General features: G+C 60.8%; 1 protein-coding gene across 1 annotated transcript; it reads right to left on the reverse strand.

Annotated features, from left to right (window-relative positions):
* Positions 1-224: 224 nt before the first annotated feature.
* On the reverse strand, positions 225-15,705 carry KIAA1755 (KIAA1755 ortholog). The gene is given in 15 exon segments (XM_055813986.1): positions 225-1,662; positions 1,742-1,933; positions 2,651-2,773; positions 3,060-3,192; positions 4,378-4,472; positions 4,474-4,557; positions 4,818-4,916; positions 5,315-5,431; positions 6,091-6,177; positions 7,290-7,383; positions 7,792-7,915; positions 8,586-8,750; positions 8,860-10,159; positions 10,683-10,880; positions 14,532-15,705. Coding segments are annotated over 15 exon segments (4,611 nt in total). The 5' UTR covers positions 15,387-15,705; the 3' UTR covers positions 225-717.
* Between the last annotated feature and the right edge of the window lie 2,973 nt (positions 15,706-18,678).

Consider the following 18,678-nt stretch of genomic DNA (forward strand, 5'->3'; position numbering starts at 1 on the left):
AGCAGTTTGAGCAGGACCACCCTACCAGCAACAAGATGCTGGCAGTGGGCAGGAAAGCCAGGCTGCAGCCACAGCCCGTGCAGGGGGCATAGGAGGCTTTCATGGTGGTGCTGGCTGCCTGTTGGTGCTGGGCTGGGGCAGCAGCAGGGAGCCCTGGCAAGCAGCCCAGTGCCTGGCTCTTGGTAGGACATGGCTTTTCATTCTGCTCCATGAGGACCACACTGGGAGCTTCTCTTCACGTTTATTAACATTAATAATGTTAGTCCCATGTTAATGAGCGCACATGAACAAAATTCCTGTCGCTGTCGCTTGGTCAGTAGAACCACTCAGCAGAGCAGGGAACGTGGTGGGGCCAGCAGGCAGAAACACCTCATCACAGGTTTGTGCTGCCCTGGGACACTCCAAGCATGGCTGCTGACGGCAGGCAACCCTCACTGATGTTCTGAGATAAACCTGGCGCTTGTAGGGATAAATGCACTTTATACAAGGATTGCTACACACCTAGTAGATTATTAATGAACCTCATGAGGCTGGTGATGGGGTTACTGCCATTCCACAGCAGGGCAAGTGCTAAGTACAGGGAACTGAAGGATTCTGGGACCGAGGGTTAGGCAACAGGTCCCAGTGTCCCACCTCCGAGCATGGGACATTCCATCCAGTCAGTGACCTAGACTTCCACAACTGGACAGAAACAGCCCCAGCTGGAAAGGACTGGTTTTACTTGGCATTTGCTTTAGCGGGACTCTCGGTGTGGTGGTTCTCCAGGTAAACAATCGGGGGGGGCTTTTCAGAGGGGTAAGGTGGTCTGGGACTCTGGAGGTCCCGGGGCAAAGCCAGGCGTGCTGCTGGGACTTCTTCAGTGGAGTTCTGTGAGTCTGAGTCTTCTGAGGAGAAACTGCTCTGGCTGGAAACCTGGAAGTACTGGGTGGCTTCTGCCTGCTTATCTGCAGGTGGATGGTGTGTGCTAGAGGCTGAGACAGTCCCCTGGGGCACAGTGGTGGGATACAATGGGTCAGCACCTGGAAAACGCACTCGTGGAGGCAGGGTTGAGGGATTCCTCTGAAGTGGATGGCTGCGCTCCTGGGCAAGGTGTCCTGCAGCTCCCAAGCAGGCTCTGCTCTCAGGTTTTGGGAGGGAGGAGTTAGCAGACTCGTGGTGGTGAAAGGCACGGTCACCCTCTGGCCCCTGCTGGCAGCGGGGCTGTGCAGGCTCAGGAACGCTGCTGGCCCAGGGCTGCCCTGGCGCCCCGGCACTGGGCTCTGGCTGCTCCACTGGCCCCTGGCCCCCTGACACCACTGGCTTGGGGCTGGTGGCTGCTTTGCAGACTGGGGCTTCCTTGAAAGGAGCTGCAGACCCTGAGCTGGGAGGGATGAAGGAGTCTCCCTGCCTGTCGGCTTGCGCTCCCCAGGCCTCCTGCAGCTCTGCCAGCATCTCCTCCAGGATCTGCCGGGTCTCCTGGTACCTGTGCCGAGCCTCCGTCCAGGCTGCCAGCCCTCGGCTGCTCTGCATCATGCGCACCTGAGCCTTCATGTCCTGCAGCTTCTCCAGGGCGAACTCCACTGACAGCTTCTGGAAGGAGGTCTGCAGGCACTGCAGCGCCTGGCCCTCCCCACACTTCCCCCGGGCTGAGCACTGCCTGCAGTCCAGCTTCAGCCCTGTGATCTAGAGAAGGCAAGAGCAGCTGTTTCCATGGCTGCCCAGCTGGCACCAGGTCCTGCAGGAGAAGAGCCCATGCACCCACCTTGCTGGAGAACCGGTCAAGCTCCTGCAGCAGTTCCCGCTCAGTCTGCCGCCGCTCCACCTGCCTGTAGAAGCTCACCAGCTTTGTCCGGAAAAGGGCTGCAGCCACCTGGAAGGGGTCTGCCTCGGGGAAAGCTGCATCTTGGACCTCAGCCGCCTCCTGACACAGGGCCAGGCCATGCTGGTACTGAGCCTGCAGGGACAGCAGGAAGGAACAAGCTCCACGCTCAGGGAATGGTGCTGACCTGCTGCACTGGGACGTGTGTGCAGGGTGAGGCTCTATCAGAGCTATACAGGGACTACTTCTGGGCAAATGAGAAGAAACAAAGAGAATGGGGATTCTCCATATCTCTGCTCTGTCCTGGCTTGGCTAAAAATGCAGCAAACGTATTGTCCTGTCCCAAGTGGAGTCATCTTGCTTCATCCTCCCTGCAGTGCATGTAACTAAAGGGCCTCTGTATGCAGAGGTATGGCAGGAACCCATCCTTGTCACCACAGACAACAGTCTGATGGACATCCAGGCTCTGCAGCCTAGCCCTGTGGGAGGAGGGCTGCGAAGGACAGAGCACAAGGCAGGCTGGGAGCAGGAGCCCCAGCACAAAGTGCACCAAGGAGCTGTGCAACTGCTCCCTTGCTGGCACAAGGCTGCCCAAAGACACCTGCAAACCTGGGCTTGGCAACTGCAGCTTGATGCAGACAGCCTGGGGACACAGTTTTGCCCAGAAGCCTGATTCCAAACCTGGGGGATTTGGGCTGATTGTATCAAACTTTGTTAACAATGTTCAGATGTTTCTAATTTGGCATTTTCAGTTTCTGCTAAGTGCCAGGCAGGGGACGGAGTCACCTAATAGCACTGCTGGCAGCCATACCCTAAGGATGCATGTTACAGAAAAGCCTCCTCCAAACATACTGTTGCCTGGACGAGGAACTCATTAAACTGCTTGTCAGAGCCCTGGAAGCTGTCGGAGCTCCACTCCTCGGTGCCCATCTCCCACAGCTGTGCCGCCGCCTCCCCGTCCAGCCAGCACCCCAGCTGCAAAAGAGAGCAGGGTCAAGGGTCAGGTGCGACTGGCTGCTGGCAGCAGCTCTTCCGCAGCACCTCCCCTTCCTTCCCTGACCAGGGCATCCCGTCCCAGCTGCGGTTATGCACAGTCACCCCTTAATGAAATTCAAAGCTCAGGCAATCCTGTTATTCTCTGGGCTTCCTTCATTATCAAAACCCAAGGAAATGTACCCAAGGTGATCAGCCATGGGAACACCGCAGAGGACAACTTCAACTTGCCGCACCCGGAGCAGCACCCCAGGGACACCCAACTTACTTTGCCGAACTCAGTCTTGAGCTCCTGGACCTTTCGGAGGAACTCCAGGTGCTCCAGGCAGCTGTTGGACTGGGACACCAGGTCGTGAAGCAATTCCTCCAGCTGGCTGTACAGCCCCTCAGCTGACTCCATGCTGGTTGTGGTGGTTGGGGAGGAGAGAGAGGGGCCATCAGTGCCAGATGCTGCTGGTCAAGCTCCTCCTGAAGATGCTGGCCAAGGCAGCTCTCCAGTGGCAAGAAGCCTCTGGATGGGGCAGCTCCATGGAAGCAGGTGCTGGCATGTGGCCATGCAGGCAGCCAGGAGCCAAGGGAGAGGATGGGCAATGACCCCGCATGGGTGGCTGGCGAGAGCCCAGTAGGTGGCCAGGTCAGGAGCCCACCAAGAGACCTCCTCCCCACCCACCCTGTGCATCCTCAGAGCCCACCTTGGGCCACAAGGGCACTCCCTGGGGTGTGCTGGGCAGTGGGCTCCAGGCCCTGCATGCCAGGCATGCTGCAGGGGAGCCCCGCATGTGCCCTTACATCTCTCCGTCCCATGGAGCAAGATGGATGCCGGCAAATAAGGGATGGGAAAGCATTGGCTGTCGGTGCAGCCCAGCTGAGAGACGGGAGCAGTGGGATTAATGCTACCTGCATGCACGGACTGCTGGACGAGCACAGCATCACCAGACAAGCACAGCACTGCTGGACAAGCGCAGCATTGCCGGACAAGCACGGCATCACTGGATGCATGCGGCACTGCCGGACAAGTGTGGCATTGCTGGACGAGCACGGAATTGCCAGGGCTTGGCCCCATCTAGTGGCTTTGCCTGAGACCAGCCTGGAGGCCTCACTGCAGGCCTCACTACAGGCCGCGCTGCAGGCCTCACTGCGGGCCACGCTGGGGGCCTCGCTGCAGGCCTCGCTGGGGGCCTCACTGCAGGCCTCGCTGGGGGCCTCACTGCAGGCCTCGCTGGGGGCCTCGCTGCGGGCCACGCTGGGGGCCTCACTGCAGGCCTCGCTGGGGGCCTCGCTGCGAGCCACGCTGGGGGCCTCACTGCAGGCCTTGCTGGGGGCCTCGCTGCGGGCTGCACTGAGCAGCCCTGGAGCCTGGTGTCGGGCAGAGGACTGTCCCAGGGACCCATGCACTCTCCCCAGCTGGGGTGACAAGAAACCCTGCAAAGGGCTGTCTGTGACACCAGCTCCAGGGTCGGAGGGTTGGCAGGTCAGGAGGAAGCAAGGCACCAGCTCCGGGCATGCTGATGCTCTGGGGGATGGGGCTGTCCCCAGGGAGGAGGCCATGTTGGCCAGCACAGGCCAGGAGTCCCCAGTGCTGGGACCCCTCTACCAGCAAAGCTGCCCCCTCCTACCTGACATCAGCAGAGGTGCCGAGCCGGGCCGCCTCCCTGCGCAGCCTGGCCAGCACGGCCCCCCCCCTCGCGCTGCACATGCACCAGCTGCGGGTCGCTCAGCACCCTCTGCATCAGCTCCTGGTGCTTCCCGATGCACACAGCTGCATCCTGCGGAGGGAGGGTCGGACATGTGTCTCACCTGGGGCCTCACGGGGTGGTTCCCAGGCCAGCACAGGCCAAGCACCTGGGGCTGCGCCCCAAGGGACAAGTGAAGGGACAGGGGACAGTCCTGCAGCCAGGAGTGGTCAGTCTGGGAGTGGCTGCACCAAGTTTTGGGCAACCAGGCTGAAATGTTAATGTGTGCTAAACAAAGAGCGGACAGGCTCTTTGGAAATGTCTACAACTTACGGTGCCGCAGCCCCCGTTACCTGCATCCCTGCCAGTGCATCGGCGCTTCGCAGCTCCTGGATGCAGTTCTGCAGCAGCTCTGATGCCTGCCTGAGGCTGGCTGTGAAGGGATGCAGTTTCTGCAGGTGGGACACACAGAGGGTCAGTGGGGCCAGGGTGGCTGGGCAAGCAGCGGGGCACGAGGGCAGCCTGCCTGTGAGGAGGAGGAGGAAAAGGAGGAGGAGCAGTGCCAGGCCTGAGCAGGGAATACCATGAGGCACAAGGTAAAAGATGAGGAGGAAGGGGAGGTGGAGGTGGCTGGGCAGTTACAGGCAGGAGCAGTCAGAAGCAGGTAGGAGCAGTCAGCAGCAGGCAGCAGGGGGTTGCCCTCCTGTGCCCAGAGCTTTCCTTTTCCTTCCCCTCTCCTGGGCTTTCCTGTCACTTTTCCAGGGATGTCTGCAAGACATAGAAGCTGTGGTGGGGATGGAGGGGCACTGTGGGGAGGTGAGGTGATGGCTAATGGCGTGATAACAGACACCTGGAAGAATTGAACCCACTCGCCGTGGCAGTAGGGGAAGGCACCGTCCAGCTCCTGTGTCAGCTGGGAGCTGTCAACATAGCGGCCCAGAGCCTTCAACGATGTCAGGGTCTCCACCTGTGGGGCATGGGGCTTATGAGTGCTGCCAGACCATGCCAGGTCCCTCCCTAGAAACATCCCCAGGGGCAACCTGGAGCAGGGGCCATAACCCCCTCCTGCCCTAAGCACCCTGCCCCATTAATGGTGCTGCCTGCCGGCAGGGCTGAGCACACCATGTGGCAGCTCCAACGTGGAGCATCACCCAGTGGCTCCGCAGTGCTTAAATGCACGGGAGATTGCTGGCACTGCAATAATCTGCCATGACAGCCAAGCCAGCTAATCAAGTTCATTAATATTTCACATTGTATTAATTAAACTGAGCAGCACTAGAAGAGCAATAAACTCTTTCAAGTTTAGATTTATTATCCCAGTGCCTGTATCCGGCCACTGCAAGTAATTGGGAAAGTGCTGGATGCCCTGGGGCAGCTTTCGTCCACCTGTGCAGCCCCGCAAGCCCAAGGGCAGCAACTGCCTGTCCCAGTGTGGCTTCACGCTGCACCCGGTGCAGGGGTGACCTGCCCCAGCAATGTGCTGCTCTGCCCAGGGTCCCCAAGCAGGGGAACTGGGGTCTCCAGGTGACAGGACAGAGGGTCCCCCAAGGCGGGAGGCTCCTTTCACCCTAGCTGGGCTCTTCCCGCGGGAGACAACACGGGGACACAAGGAAGGGACAGGCTCACCTGAACCCCAGGCAGCTTCTCACGGTGGGTGACCAGCTCCTTCTCGGCTAGCAGCAGCATGGTGTGGATGCAGCCTGGTGAGACGCTCTGTGGGAGACAGGGAAGAGTGACCATGGCAAACCCCATGGTGCAGCCCCCAAGTTCCCCACGGTAATGCGGCAGTTTCCCAAGTCAGCTGAGGCTGGTGAGCTCATTACGAAGAAAAAGGCTCCCAAGCTCGCTGGCATGGGCAATGGAAATGGGTTGCTCAGGCCATAACCCTGTCCCAAGCACCAGCTCCCTGGCAGAACGAACTCACGGAAAGAGCCTTGTAAGCAAATCCCTTTCCTCATACCAGTAATGCTTCTCCACATGGAGAGCATCAGGGCCAGCACAGGACTTATCAGACTGCAACCAAGTCCTGAAGCCCTGGGCATGCGGAGGCAAAGGGTGCCGTGGCAGGGAAGACCCCATGGCCCCCAGGACAGCACAGAGCACTCCCACAGCACTGCCTCAGCACTGGCACAGAAACCCTGCCAGGACAATTGACTGTCGCTGCAGAGCTGATTTCCAGGTGAGCTCAGCTAGCGGGATGCTGAAGGGGTTTGGGTCACACTGCGGTGCCAGGCGACAGTGGGGCTGAGGCCAAGGACAGATCCTGCGGGGCTGGGAAGGGACCTTTGGTCCCAAACAGCCAGCACCTCACAGCTGGCACTCGAGGAGCTGGAGAGATGCAAGTGCCAGGTGTGAGCTCATTTCGGGGCTGGGGAAACAGGGTCTTTGTGCCATGGGGGACGGTCTGCACCACTGCAGACGTGCTCAGAAATTAGATTTATCAGCAACTTTGGGAACAGAGTGGCAGTTGTTTAAGTGCTGCCAGACCTACAGGGGGCCAGAACTGGCTGCTGGGGAGGAAGCAGCAAGAGAGATGTGGGCTTTGTAGATCAGTGCATTGTGGTGCAGCCACAGGCAGCTGAGAGATGCCTTGGTAAATCTACACCGTGAAGTTTATGGGTAAAATCCATGAGCGAGATAAAAACTGGGGCCCCAGGCACAACAGCACCAGGGGCTGCCGGAGAAGCTGCTGCCAGCTGGGGGATCACATGGCACAGTGGGCACACGGCAGGCTCTGAAGGACCCCCAAAGGGCAGCAGCACTTGCCCCCAGGCAGGGACCCCTCCTGGCACATCCATGGCACAGGCACAAGGACTGCAGTGTACCTGGACAGAGCGGAGAGCTGAGAAGAGGACGGGAGCAGGAGGCTGCTTCCTGGCATCCACGACGACAGTGAGCCCGCCATCCTTTGCTTCTTGCCTAGCAAGGGGAATAAAGTAGGAGGCAGACTGCACTGGTTAAAAGTGGCACATGAAGTGGGGGATCCCTCCCCATGGGCAGGACCCACTCAAAGCCCCCTCCCGCAGTCCTGTGCTCCCAGGCAGGAACCGGCAGCTGCAGGCAGCAGCCCCGTCCCTGGGGGATGCCCCAGCCAAAGACAGTGCCAGACCTTCAGAAACATGTGCCTTTGGCAGAGGCACGGCACAGGGTCCTCAGGTGTAGCTGCAGGCAAGACTGCTGACACGGGGTGGGGGGGACATGTGGGATGTGCCCAAACCAGCATGTGCAGGATGCTGGGCATCCATCCCAGCACTGCCCAGGGGCTGCCCGGGACCTCCAAGCCGGGCAGCAGCCAGGGGGTCCCTGGCAGGTCCTCCTGGCCCTTACCTGGGGAGGGAGCAGAGGTAGAGGATGAGCCTTGCCAGCTCGGCAGCTGAGCACCATGTGGCCCCCCAGGCGTTGCCGCTGGTGGTCACCTGGAGGAGGGCCCTGCCCAGCCTGTCCGAGCTCCCTGTGGGGAAAGGGGTGAGTGACCCCTACAGCAGCCACCCACCAGCCGCAAACGCCAGCCCTGAGCAACCACCTGTGGGCCTGGGGCTCCCATGGGCCTCGCTCTGCTGCTCGCCAAGCACAAACGACTGCCGAGGGGTGCGGGAGTGGGCTCTGCCCTGGCTGGGGGGCTCAGCCTGGGTTAACACCGTGCAGCTGTAGTGATGCAGCGGCCACCCCAGTGCAGCCTCCCCTGGCCCCTCTGGTGGGGCAGTGCCAGACCATGAGGGCTCTCAGCACAAACGCCAGCCCTGCAAATGCCAGGGCAGAGCTGCTGGGGACGTTTTTGCTGAAAAAAAGATGGTTTTTGTCACTGTTTTTCGGCTCTTGGGAAAAGGAAGAAGCCAAATGTTTAGTGTTTGGCAGCTAAAAGCTGAACGGCTTCATTGGTGAGGAATGGTGTGGGAGGGCTCGGATGCAGCTGGGAACAGGGCAGCTGCTCACAGCAGACTGCTTGTTTTTATGTTTTTAATATTTTTGCCCAGCTCAGAGGAAATTTTCTGCTTGAGGGCTTTCTGGCCTCCAGCAAAACCCTGAAACCTTCCTCCAGAAAACCCTCTCCAGCAGCATGGCATTTTCCCTCCGAGGCCTCTCCTGACATCCCCCTGAGGATCTCATAGCACCAGCGGTACCTGGCAGGCACACGATGCCCGAGCACAGCAGCCCGGCGTGCAGGTCCTGCCAGGCCGGCGGCTCCCGGCCAGGGGTGCCAGCGCCAGACACAGAGGGACTGTTCTTGCAGCTGGTACCTTCCAGGGACCGTTCCTCTGTGGGGGCAGCGGCTGCCACATCTGTACCTGCCCATGGGGACAGAGGAGAGAGGAGCTGGCAAGGCGCAACGAGGCAGAGAAATGCAAAAGCCCCTGCAGAGCCCAGGCAGGTGCTGCAGCCCTGCTCGGATGGTACCTTTCCCAGCTGGTTTGGCTCTGCCCATCCTGGGCGAGTAGATGGCAGACATCTTCTTCCAGGCCCCTTCGTGCTGGTTGGTGGCTCTTTCGTCCCCGGGGGCCATCCCGAGCCATGGGCCCTTCAAGAAGGAGAACTTGTGGCTGGATCCTGGGGGAAGTCGGGAGCTGCCCTGCTGCACCAGTGCCTCCGCCTGCATCCCAGGACTCTCTCGGCGGGGACGGCGGGTGAGGAGTGTGGGGCTGCCAGCCCCCCTCCCGTGCTGTGCAGGGGTCTTACGGGGCGTGGGGCGGGGAGGCTGGGGGCTGTGGCCATCCGGCTCCTCCAGGATGGCTGCCATCAGCCTGGGGCCAAAGCTCACTGGGTTCTGCAGCGCGGCAAGGTAGGAATCGCGCTGACGGCACCGTGGGCCATGTGGCCCCGGCTCCCGGTTCAGCTTCGTCCCCATGCACGGGGTGCAGGGACCCTCCTCCGAGCTCAGCACCTCCCCGCAGTGCCAAGTATCTGCCCCCAGCCCCCCATTTGCCCAGGGGAGCGTCACCTTGGCCCTGGTCCCCATCTGCCCCTCTGGGCAGGCGGGTGGCAGGGACCTGGCCAGGCGGTCCAGCTGCTCCTGGGAGAGCTCCAGCAGGTCCACGTACTCCCCTTCCAAGTTCTGGCTGACAATCTCGCAGAGGCTGGGCACAGCCAGCGTGGCTGGCTTCTTCCGCAGCCCAGCCTGGTCCACCTTGATCAGTCCCGGGTATCTTCCCTGGCCTGACTTCCAAGAGGTGACCTTGCAGCCCGGAACGGTGCCGACAACATTGCCATAGGGCTCCGGGATGTCTGTTGTGCCATGGGGCACAAGCACGCTGGGTGCTGCCGGCTCGGCTGCAGTTTCAGGAGTGGGGCCATGCTGGGTGCTTGCAGGCGTGCCATCAGCCCCAGCCTTTGGCTTGTCGATGAATTCCGGCGTGGCAATCTTACTCCATGGCAGCGGGGTGATGCCGTTCTCAGTGGCCACCAGGCAGGTGTGCAGGGGGGCTCTGGCCTGGTTGCTGTTGATCTCCTCCAGCCACTCGTTGGTGAAGAGCAGCGCATAGGCAGCCTCAGGCACCGGTGTCTCCTCCACTGTGTGCAGGTCCTGGGAGAGGTGCTTGACGGTGATGCGTGCTGAGTGCTCCTCGCAGGGCTCCGCTTGCAGGTAGAAGTCCCCAGGGCGCAGCAGAAGGGGGTTGAGTGGTGCAAGGTGGACGACCACTTTCTCATGAAGACACAAGGGCCAGCCTTCATGGAGAAAGATGCAGTTAAAGTAGGGAGCCTGGGAGGGAGGAAGAACACAGCATGTAAGCAAGAGCCCCTGCCAGCTCCGTACCCTCCCAGCCAGCCCATGTGCTCTCACTGCCCTGCTCTGCACCTCCCACCATAGGGACTGAAGACCCGGTGACCTGATGGGATATCCCTGAACCAAGCCACACAAGGGCCCTGCAAGCCCACCCCAAGCCCATGGCCGCTCCTGGGGTGCTGTGTGCTCCCCATGTGCTAACAGAGGGGAAAGCCTCACTGGAGACTCCCCAGAGGCAACACAGGGTGACTCTGGAGTCCCCTTGTCCTTTTCACGGGGACCATACGTGTCAGGCTCTGTGCCAGAGCCATCCCAGGGAGCTGGCTGCACCATGGTCCCCTCTGCAGGGAGGGCATGGGGACAGAGACAGGGACATGCAGAGAGAGAGCCTGCAGCCCAGCACAGGGCATGGCTGTGCTGTCATCCCACATCAGGGCAACCGCCCCATGGCCAGGAGTGGGGTGCAAGGGTCCACGGCACCGGGGCCATGCGGGCTTACGCAGGCTGCCTGCCGCACGTGCTCGAAGAGGCGCTTGGCTGGGATGAGGAACTGGAGCAGACAGCAGAGCCCGTCTCCCCGGTAGCTGGTCTCCAGCAGCCGAAACACCTGGCCCAGGACCGTGGGGGCCGTGGCTTCGAAGGGCGGGTAGAGGGCCTGGAGGGCACTCTGCACAGCCGTGTCCAGCGAGCCATCGTCCTGCGGGAGGAAAGCGTCACTGGTGGGGAGAGTGGCCCCACAATGGGATGCCATAACCCCCCACGGAGCCTGTGCCCAACATCCCACGCTGCACCGTGCCTCTACCGAGTCCCTGGTATGCCCACACTGGCAATGCTGATGAGCTCGGGAGGCTCCAAACCTTCCTGGGCTGGAAACTGAAGAGGAACTGGGTGTAGAGCACACCAAGCTCCGTGCAGCTGGGAAGCATGAGCACAGCTGGGTCTGGTTCCCAGCATTGGGCTGCAGTTTAAGGAGCCCGAGACAAGCCCTGCGCGCAGCCTGCTGCCCTTCTTGGGAACGCTGGCCATGCGGAGGCGGAGGGGCTGCAGCAGCCAAGGGGTTAAGCTGAGCCAGGCGAGGAGCGTGGGGATGTGCTGGGCTCAGCAGCTCGCTTTAGGAATGCAGCAGATGGGAGGAAGGACAAACATCTTAAGATAGATAGGGTGTTTTGGTTCAGACCCATCACTGAATATGCCAAACTCAAAATTAGTACTCCAAGCATTTTCTGGGAAGCACTTTGCCGGGTTACAGCCCCCTCCCCTGCATCACTTCCAGACCAGTGCAAGGACGCCAGTTTTGTGTCGTGTGTAAACTGGTGGTTCTGAGTTTGTTCTCCCAGCTTTGCCGGAGACATCAGCTGTGCAGACCCAACTGGTGCACCAGGTACATGGAGGGAAGCCTTCAGGCGGCTCCCGCTGAGTCCCAGCTGCGTTACAGACAGCGTGGGGTTGACTACAGCCATGGCTGCCAAAAGGAGCCCATCGGCAAGCGGGAAAGACAGAGACCTCCAGCTCCTTGGCGGGGTGTGTGTGTGTGTGTAATTCTGTGGCAGAGGCTCTGCCGAGCAATAAATGAGGCTGCGGCTGGTGTCTGGGGGCAGGTGGCCAAACGGCACCCTTTCTACTGGAAATGGTGCTGCTGCAGGAGAGATGCAGGTTTCAGTGTGGTGCAGGGTCAGGCCCAGCCTGGCCAGCTGGGGGTCTGCCGCTCTGCAGCGGGGTGGCTCTCCTCCTCCTCCCGCAGAGCATGGCGTGTGCTACCTCTGCCAGCCGCCGCGTACCAGGGAACCCCAAGCTCTGCCTCCGGCTGCAGCCCACAGCAAAGCCAAGCCAGTCAGCTGGGGCTGAGCTCCAGATTTAAGGGAACCCCAGAGCTGCAGGCAGCCAGTGGGAGCTGCCACAGGGATAAGCATCCTCCCAGCAGCCGGGGCAGCAGCCGGGTCCTGCGCCTTGGGCAGCTGTGGCTCGCCATCGTCCCCATGCTCCTGTGTGGGCACCTGGGAAGTCAAGTGGGCTTATCTGAAGGTGGGATTATGTGAAGGTGTGATTAGCTGAAGGTGAGCATTAGTTTCAGACAGCTAATCCATGGTCTGGGAGCCTATAGACAGACAAAGTGGCCTTGGTTAATTCAGCTTAATTAGCTTTAAGGCGCTTTAGCTAAAGCATTTTGCAGTCATGCTTTGGTTAATTCTTGACTTTTTCTCTGTGTCTCCACACAGGAATCTCCTGCCTTTTGTCCTGGCAAGAAGAGCCGTGGGGCCTGGGCAGAACACAAGGAGAGCCAGTCCCTTCTTAGTGCCCTGTCTGCAAATGCGTTCCCCTGCCAGGCTTTCTGCCGTTGAACCACCTGTCTTCTTATGCTTGGTCTTCACACAGTCCCTAGGAGGGACTGGAGACCTTGCTCTGGAAAAGCCCCACTGCAGAGTAAAGCCCAGCTCCCTGCTTTGCCTTGCGGGAACCTTGTGCCCGCCACTTCCCTGCCTGGCACCACCGAGCTCAGCTCCTTCCCTGTTCCAGCACGGAGGTGAGGAGCTGCCATCTGCAACAGCAAAGGGGGATTTGTCCAGCTCCTAATGCTGCCTCGAGAGGTAAGCCAGCACTGCCGGACCTGCCTGCGCCTGCCTTCGCCAGAGCCCGCTGCCCAGAGTCCCCCTTGCACAGCCCTGGCACATCCCAAACCCAGCTCGCTGGAAACCAAACTGCCCTCAACTGGCTGAGCTCGTGCAGCACTGACAAAAAAGCAAAGGAAAACAGAAAGAGAAGCCGGGTCCCCTGAGACTGGGGCTGCCGGCAGACTCCGGGCAGGCTGCATCGCGGGGCAAGGGGCAGCCCCAAACCCAGCCATTCCCAGCTTGGCTGCGCCGCTGGGGAGGGCTCTGCAGGGCAGGGGGTGCAGACCACGCTCCAACGGGGTGAAGGCACACACTTCCAGCAGCCCCATCCCACACCTACCGTCTCTCATGACACCGTCCCCCCAAACCCTGGGGCAGCTGTAGCACATGCAGCCAGGCTCCCCAGCCTTCCCGGTCCCATGCCTCAGTGACTGGGGAGGAACTGGAATGCCCGGAGCTGGGGTAAATTGTCTGGGATAAATTTGGGCTGTCTGGGATGGAGGACAGCCCCACTGCAGGGGAAAAAGGAAAATCTTCCGAACCACCACCAAAACCCCACAGCAAAGGAATGCGCCAGAGGATGGATCAACTGAATTAAACAAAGCCGCATTCCTGTCAATGGAATAAAAACGCCCAGGATTTCATCCAGCATTGGGGACCGTGTGAGCCAACATCGGGAGTGAACTACTGACTGATGGAGGCACCAGACACAGCCTGGGTTGTGCTGGGGAGTATTTTGGCCTGGAATGACTAAAACTGTTTTCACTGAGTGTCACAAAGCACTTCATTACTAGGGGAGGTTTTCAGGGTAACCAAGGTGCCACGGCTCCGCATTCGTGGGAGAAGCTGAGGCCAGGGCAGCCAGGGAGCCGTTAGAAATCCAAAAGCAACCAATTAGCCCATGTCTCTCCACCAGCTGCGAGGGAGCGCAGAACCCGAAACAAAAGGCATTAGAGAGCATAAGGAGATTTACATTTGCAAAGCTATTTCCATTTTAATAAGCCAAAGTGCTGTTAAATAGAGATTGATATTTCTCCCCAAATACTCATATTTTTTAAAGTGGTTTACACCAACAAGATGAGTTGGGCTTTGGTGTTTTGGTGCTGTAAAGTTGTTTAACTCGTATCCAAAGCCACAGGATGACTCAGCTCCATCTCCTTTCTCCCTCCTGCTCAGGAAGGAGCAAGGTTTGAGTGCCGGGACCAGCCCTGAATAGCAATTCCTCTCCCTCTCCTGCAGCTCTCACTGTCAGCAACTTTGGCAGGGCAGGATGCGAACTGACAAGCTGCCCCAGCCTGGCGGCGCGGGAGGCCAGGGCTCAGCACAGCATCGCCCGGGAGCCCGGGGCAATTGCACATGCCAGCTCTGGCGACAAACGAGCCGGCCAGCCCAGGGATGAGCCACCGAGCGTCCCGTACCTGCATGCCAGGCACGGTTCACACAGCAGCACCCGTTCTGCTGCGCCCCATCATCTTGCCAAACTTCACGGGGAAGTTTCAGACATCGCGGGCTGCAGCCCCACACGCGCCTGCCCGAGTGGCCAACGACCATAGCCGCCGCCTTCGCACCTGACCTTCTCCTTCGTCCCCGACCTTCGCCTTCGCCCCCGACCTTCGCCGTCGCCCCAGCGCCCACCCTGTGCTCAGCAGAGCTGGGGGTGCGGGGCCCATAGGTGGTCGCGGGGGCCGGTGGCAAGCGGGGCAGGCCAGCAGAAAGGATAGGAAAGCAGAAGGAATTACCATGTTTACTGGGAAGTGGCAGGGGGGCCGGGGGCCCGCGGCACAGCTCGCCCTTCCCTCTCGCCCCGGGGCCGAGCGCTGTCCCACCGCCCGGCGCTCCGGCTCCGGCTCCGCGGGCGGCTCTTCCCGGCCGCCGCCTCCCCGGGCTGGGGGCGGGCAGCCCCGGCCCCCTCGGCCCCGGCCCGGCTCCCTCCGCCCGCAGCGCCTCTTCTGGGGGAAAAAACAAAAACAAAAAATCCCCCCCCAAAAAAAAGAAAGAAGGGAAAAGAAAGAAAAGGCGAAGAAGGAGCGAGCGCGCGGGGCGGGCCGGGGGAGGGGGCTGGCGGGGGCGGCTCGGGGAGCGCCCGGCTCCGCTCCCGGGGCTGGGAACGCGGCCGGGCCGGAGGGCCGCGCCACCGGGTGTCCCCGGGGCGATGGCTCCTCCCGGGGACCCCCTCCCGGCCCCCCACGCGGTGGTGGCTCCTCCCGGGGACCCCCCTGTGCCCCCCCGGCCGATGCCCCCAGGCGGCGGCGGGCGGGCGGGCAGCACTGGAGGCGGTGCCGGCTCCTGCCCTCCGGGTGGGCTGGGGGAGGTGCGAGACCCCCGGAAGAAAAAAAGCCCCACGGGGGGTGGCTGCCCCCGGAGGGTCCTGCCCCGGCCCCCGCCGCCCCCCCGGGCAGCTCCGGGCCAGTACTGCTCGGTGCTGCGGGATCCTTCACAGCACCGGGAGAAGTACAGAGCTGCATGTACATGTATGTGTGCATGTACATGTGCAGGCATCCAGTCTGCATGTATGTGCATGCATGCAGGCATGCAGTATTTGTGGCAGCTTCCCCCTTTTTAAATAAACGCAGGCCAGCGTTGATACAAACCATCCGCACGGGTCTGTACTGAAAACAGAGCACTTTGCGCAGCTCAGGGCTCTTCTTTCTGAATCGGCCTAAAAGCACAGCAGAAAAAAAGTGTCTCTGATGGGTCTTTGGGCTGTTTCAGGGATGTAAAGTACCTAACTGAAGGCAGAATTGTGTGATTTAGCAACCAGAAGTCATACAAAAACAATTAGCATAAAAGCCAAAGCCACAGATTGGGTCTATCCTAATGCAAACTGCTGCTTGGCACAGCTCTTCCTCCCCCGCACCCGGCGCTCTCGGACCCTTTGCTCCATGCTCGGGCTGCAGTCATGTCCACTGCCGTGGTCCTGGCGCAGGCTCAAGGATGGGACCGGGGCTGGGGTGGGGGCCGGGACCAGGATGGGTAGGATGGCCGCAGCGTGGGCCGCTGGCTGCCGGGGCAGTCTCGATAACGAACATTGTCCAGGGATTAGCGAGCGGCCAAAGGACACACTGTGAAAACAAGCTGAGATGGGAGGAGGTACAGCTGGGTTGCTGGCTTGTTTGGAGCGAGGACGGCGCCAGGCGCTTTGCGTTTGCTTCCCATTTCCTTGGGAGCTAGCGAGAGCCCTGTCGCTGCCTGTAAAGATCGCAAGTGCTGCAAGGGCTCAGGCACTGGCAGGCGTGCCGGGTGGGCAGAGGCTTGGCTGGGGGGAGCAGGGCTGGAGCCCCCAGCTGGAGCCCACCGTGCAGCTCTGGACACGCAGGCACTGCCGCAGCTCCCTGCAGGACTCCCCTCGGCTCAAACCCAGTCCAAGCGGCCTGCCCGGGATCCCTGACACAAATTGGGGCCCACTGGGCCAGCTTCTCCCTTCCCCACGAGCGGTTGGTTGCTCCTTTAATTGTGTCAGTTCTCTTACTCTGCTTCAGCCTTTTTATAGTTTCCCTGAGTGTGAGGGGAGTATGAGATCATGCTCTGACCTTCTTTAATGGTGTGGTTACCTCTGAAATGAGCCCAAGAACTTGCTTTGGCTCATGCGCCTTCTGGCAGGCACTGGCGCCAGGTGAGGAGACTGCGGGCAGGGAGGAAGGCAGTGTGACTGTCTGGGTCCCAGCACCGGCCGGTTGGATCCCTCCGTGGCAGTGGCACTGGTAAGCAGGAGGGGACGGATGTGAAGCTGAGCCCAGAGGGACCCCACCACCAGCTCCCTGCCATGCCTTATCAGCTGTGCTCAACTGGGCCACCCTGCAAATGCACCCAGCATAGCTGGATCCAACCCTGCATCCCTGCAGCACCCCAAAGCAGCTGCCTGTGCCCTCCTGCCACCCTGAGACAGCAAGGCATGGAGGTGGGAGTGAGGGTGCTGGGGGCCAAGCGTGCCCAGCAAAAAACAGAGCTCCTGGGGGCCTGCTGGGTGCCCAGCGGCCCCTGACCTCATGAGCTCACCCTCCTTTTCTGCTCCATTTCTCCATGTTCTCTTTGTCCCAAGCAGCTGCTGGGACAGGCTGCATGTGGCCTCCTGCCCTGCCCCTCAGCCGGCACAGAGCCACCATTCAGATCCCCCCAGGCTCTGCCCGGAGGTCACCATTCCTGCATTTTTATTTTTACTTCTCTGCAAAATCATCCCCCTCGGCTCTCTGCATCCTCTTTTTTTCTCCCACAGGCTCCCAGACCTTGTGTCACAGCTGGCGTGCTGTGAGAGGAGCCCGCCTGTCTGGGGGCGATGGCAGCCCTTGGCGGGCGGAGAAGACACACTGACTGCAGCACTGGTCCCAGGGGGACCCCCGGGGTGTCACCGGGATGTTGGGGTGGAGGCAGGGCGAGGGTGGTGAGCCCAGCATCGGGGATGGTCTCTGGGGCTGGGCTCCTGCTGGGTGCTTCATTGCTTGTGGCCATGCCCCTGCACTCAGGGTCCTTGTCACTGGGTGCAGCTGCTCGCCGTGCCCCGCAGGGCTCCTGCTTTATTACCTCTCGGGTCCCCGGGTGTTCCCAGCTGCCTGGGTTTGATGCAGCGGTCAGGGCTGGCGTCAGCAGCGACCCTGTGCTGGCAGAGAGCCCTCCTGGCTCAAGGAACAGCCGGGGCCGGGTCACGTTGATCCTGCAGCTGGGAAAACAACACTGGAGGAGCCCCCTGTGTGTCCCCCAACTGTATTTTTAGATGCTGCTGGATCAAACGTCAGGGACTTGCAGGTGACGGTGGGCAGCAATCCCACACACACGGGAGAGGGCAGGAGCCACAGCTCCCTCACATCTTTGACGCTGACAGCATTTCACAGAGCTCTGGTGAAGTCCCTGTTGGTCTGGGGACAACTGTGGTGGCCACAGGTCCTGGTCAGAGCCTGCTTCTATTGGTGGCAGTGAACTTGTCCTGGCTGGAAATGGATAGTGGGAGGTTTTATTTCTGGCTATGGACTTCTCTTTTTCCAAGTTCTGCCCCAAACCAGCCAGGCTGCTCTTGCTTTTCATGCCAAGTGCCCGGGTTTTCCCCTGCTTTTCCCCAGCGGTGTTTGCCAGCCCACAGCTCTGCCCCACAGATGCAAGTGAAAGCCTAACGCGTGGCAGCAGCAATGCCTCTGGCACCAGCAAGCGCTGCCTGGGCCCTGGGGAATTCCCGAGGCGGTTGTGGCACTGCGGGAAATCGATGTGGCCGGATTTCCTTGCAGAAGATGAATGCATATGGCTGTCCTTGCTCATGGCCCAAAGAGCAATAATGCCTGCCTGCCCTGCATCTGCCAAAGGCTGTCCTGGGCCCCCTGCAGGTGCTCAGCTGGGAAGGGTCTGGGTGTGATGGTGAGCCCAGTAGACCCGAGCCGGTGGCTGCTGGGGATGGAGCAGAGCCACAGCCCAGCTCCTGCAGTCCCCCCAGGGAGCCTGAGCATGCGATTGCAGCATGGCTTGGGCCATTGTATCACGCAAGAGATGCGGAAAGAGCTGTGGGCAGTATCGGGAACTGCCTGCACGTGCTGAGGAGTGTGTGAGGGTAGAGGAAGCCCTGAGCTGGGGAGCAGGGGGTGGCCTGGGGACAGCAGGGAGCGGCAGCCCTGGGCAGGGGACAGCCAGCAGCACAGGAGAGGGACCTCCTGCAACTCCCTGCCCTCCTAGACTCTTGTCTCTCATCTGACAATGACCCTTTCCTGCACATACAGCCCAGCAAACCCCAGCCCAGCTCTGACATCCCCAGGGAGCCCAGTTCCTCCCCAGCACAGCAGCCCCTGCACTCCCAGGACTGGCAGAGCAGCCTGTCCCATCAGGTGAAGCCTTTTCCCATCTGAAGGGTTGGGCTGGGCAGGGCAGGATTTCGCGCTCAGTTCCCTGCTATCATCCCTTGCATCAAGC

Source organism: Falco peregrinus, chromosome 9, assembly GCF_023634155.1.
Source record: "Falco peregrinus isolate bFalPer1 chromosome 9, bFalPer1.pri, whole genome shotgun sequence".
Lineage (NCBI taxonomy): Eukaryota > Metazoa > Chordata > Aves > Falconiformes > Falconidae > Falco > Falco peregrinus.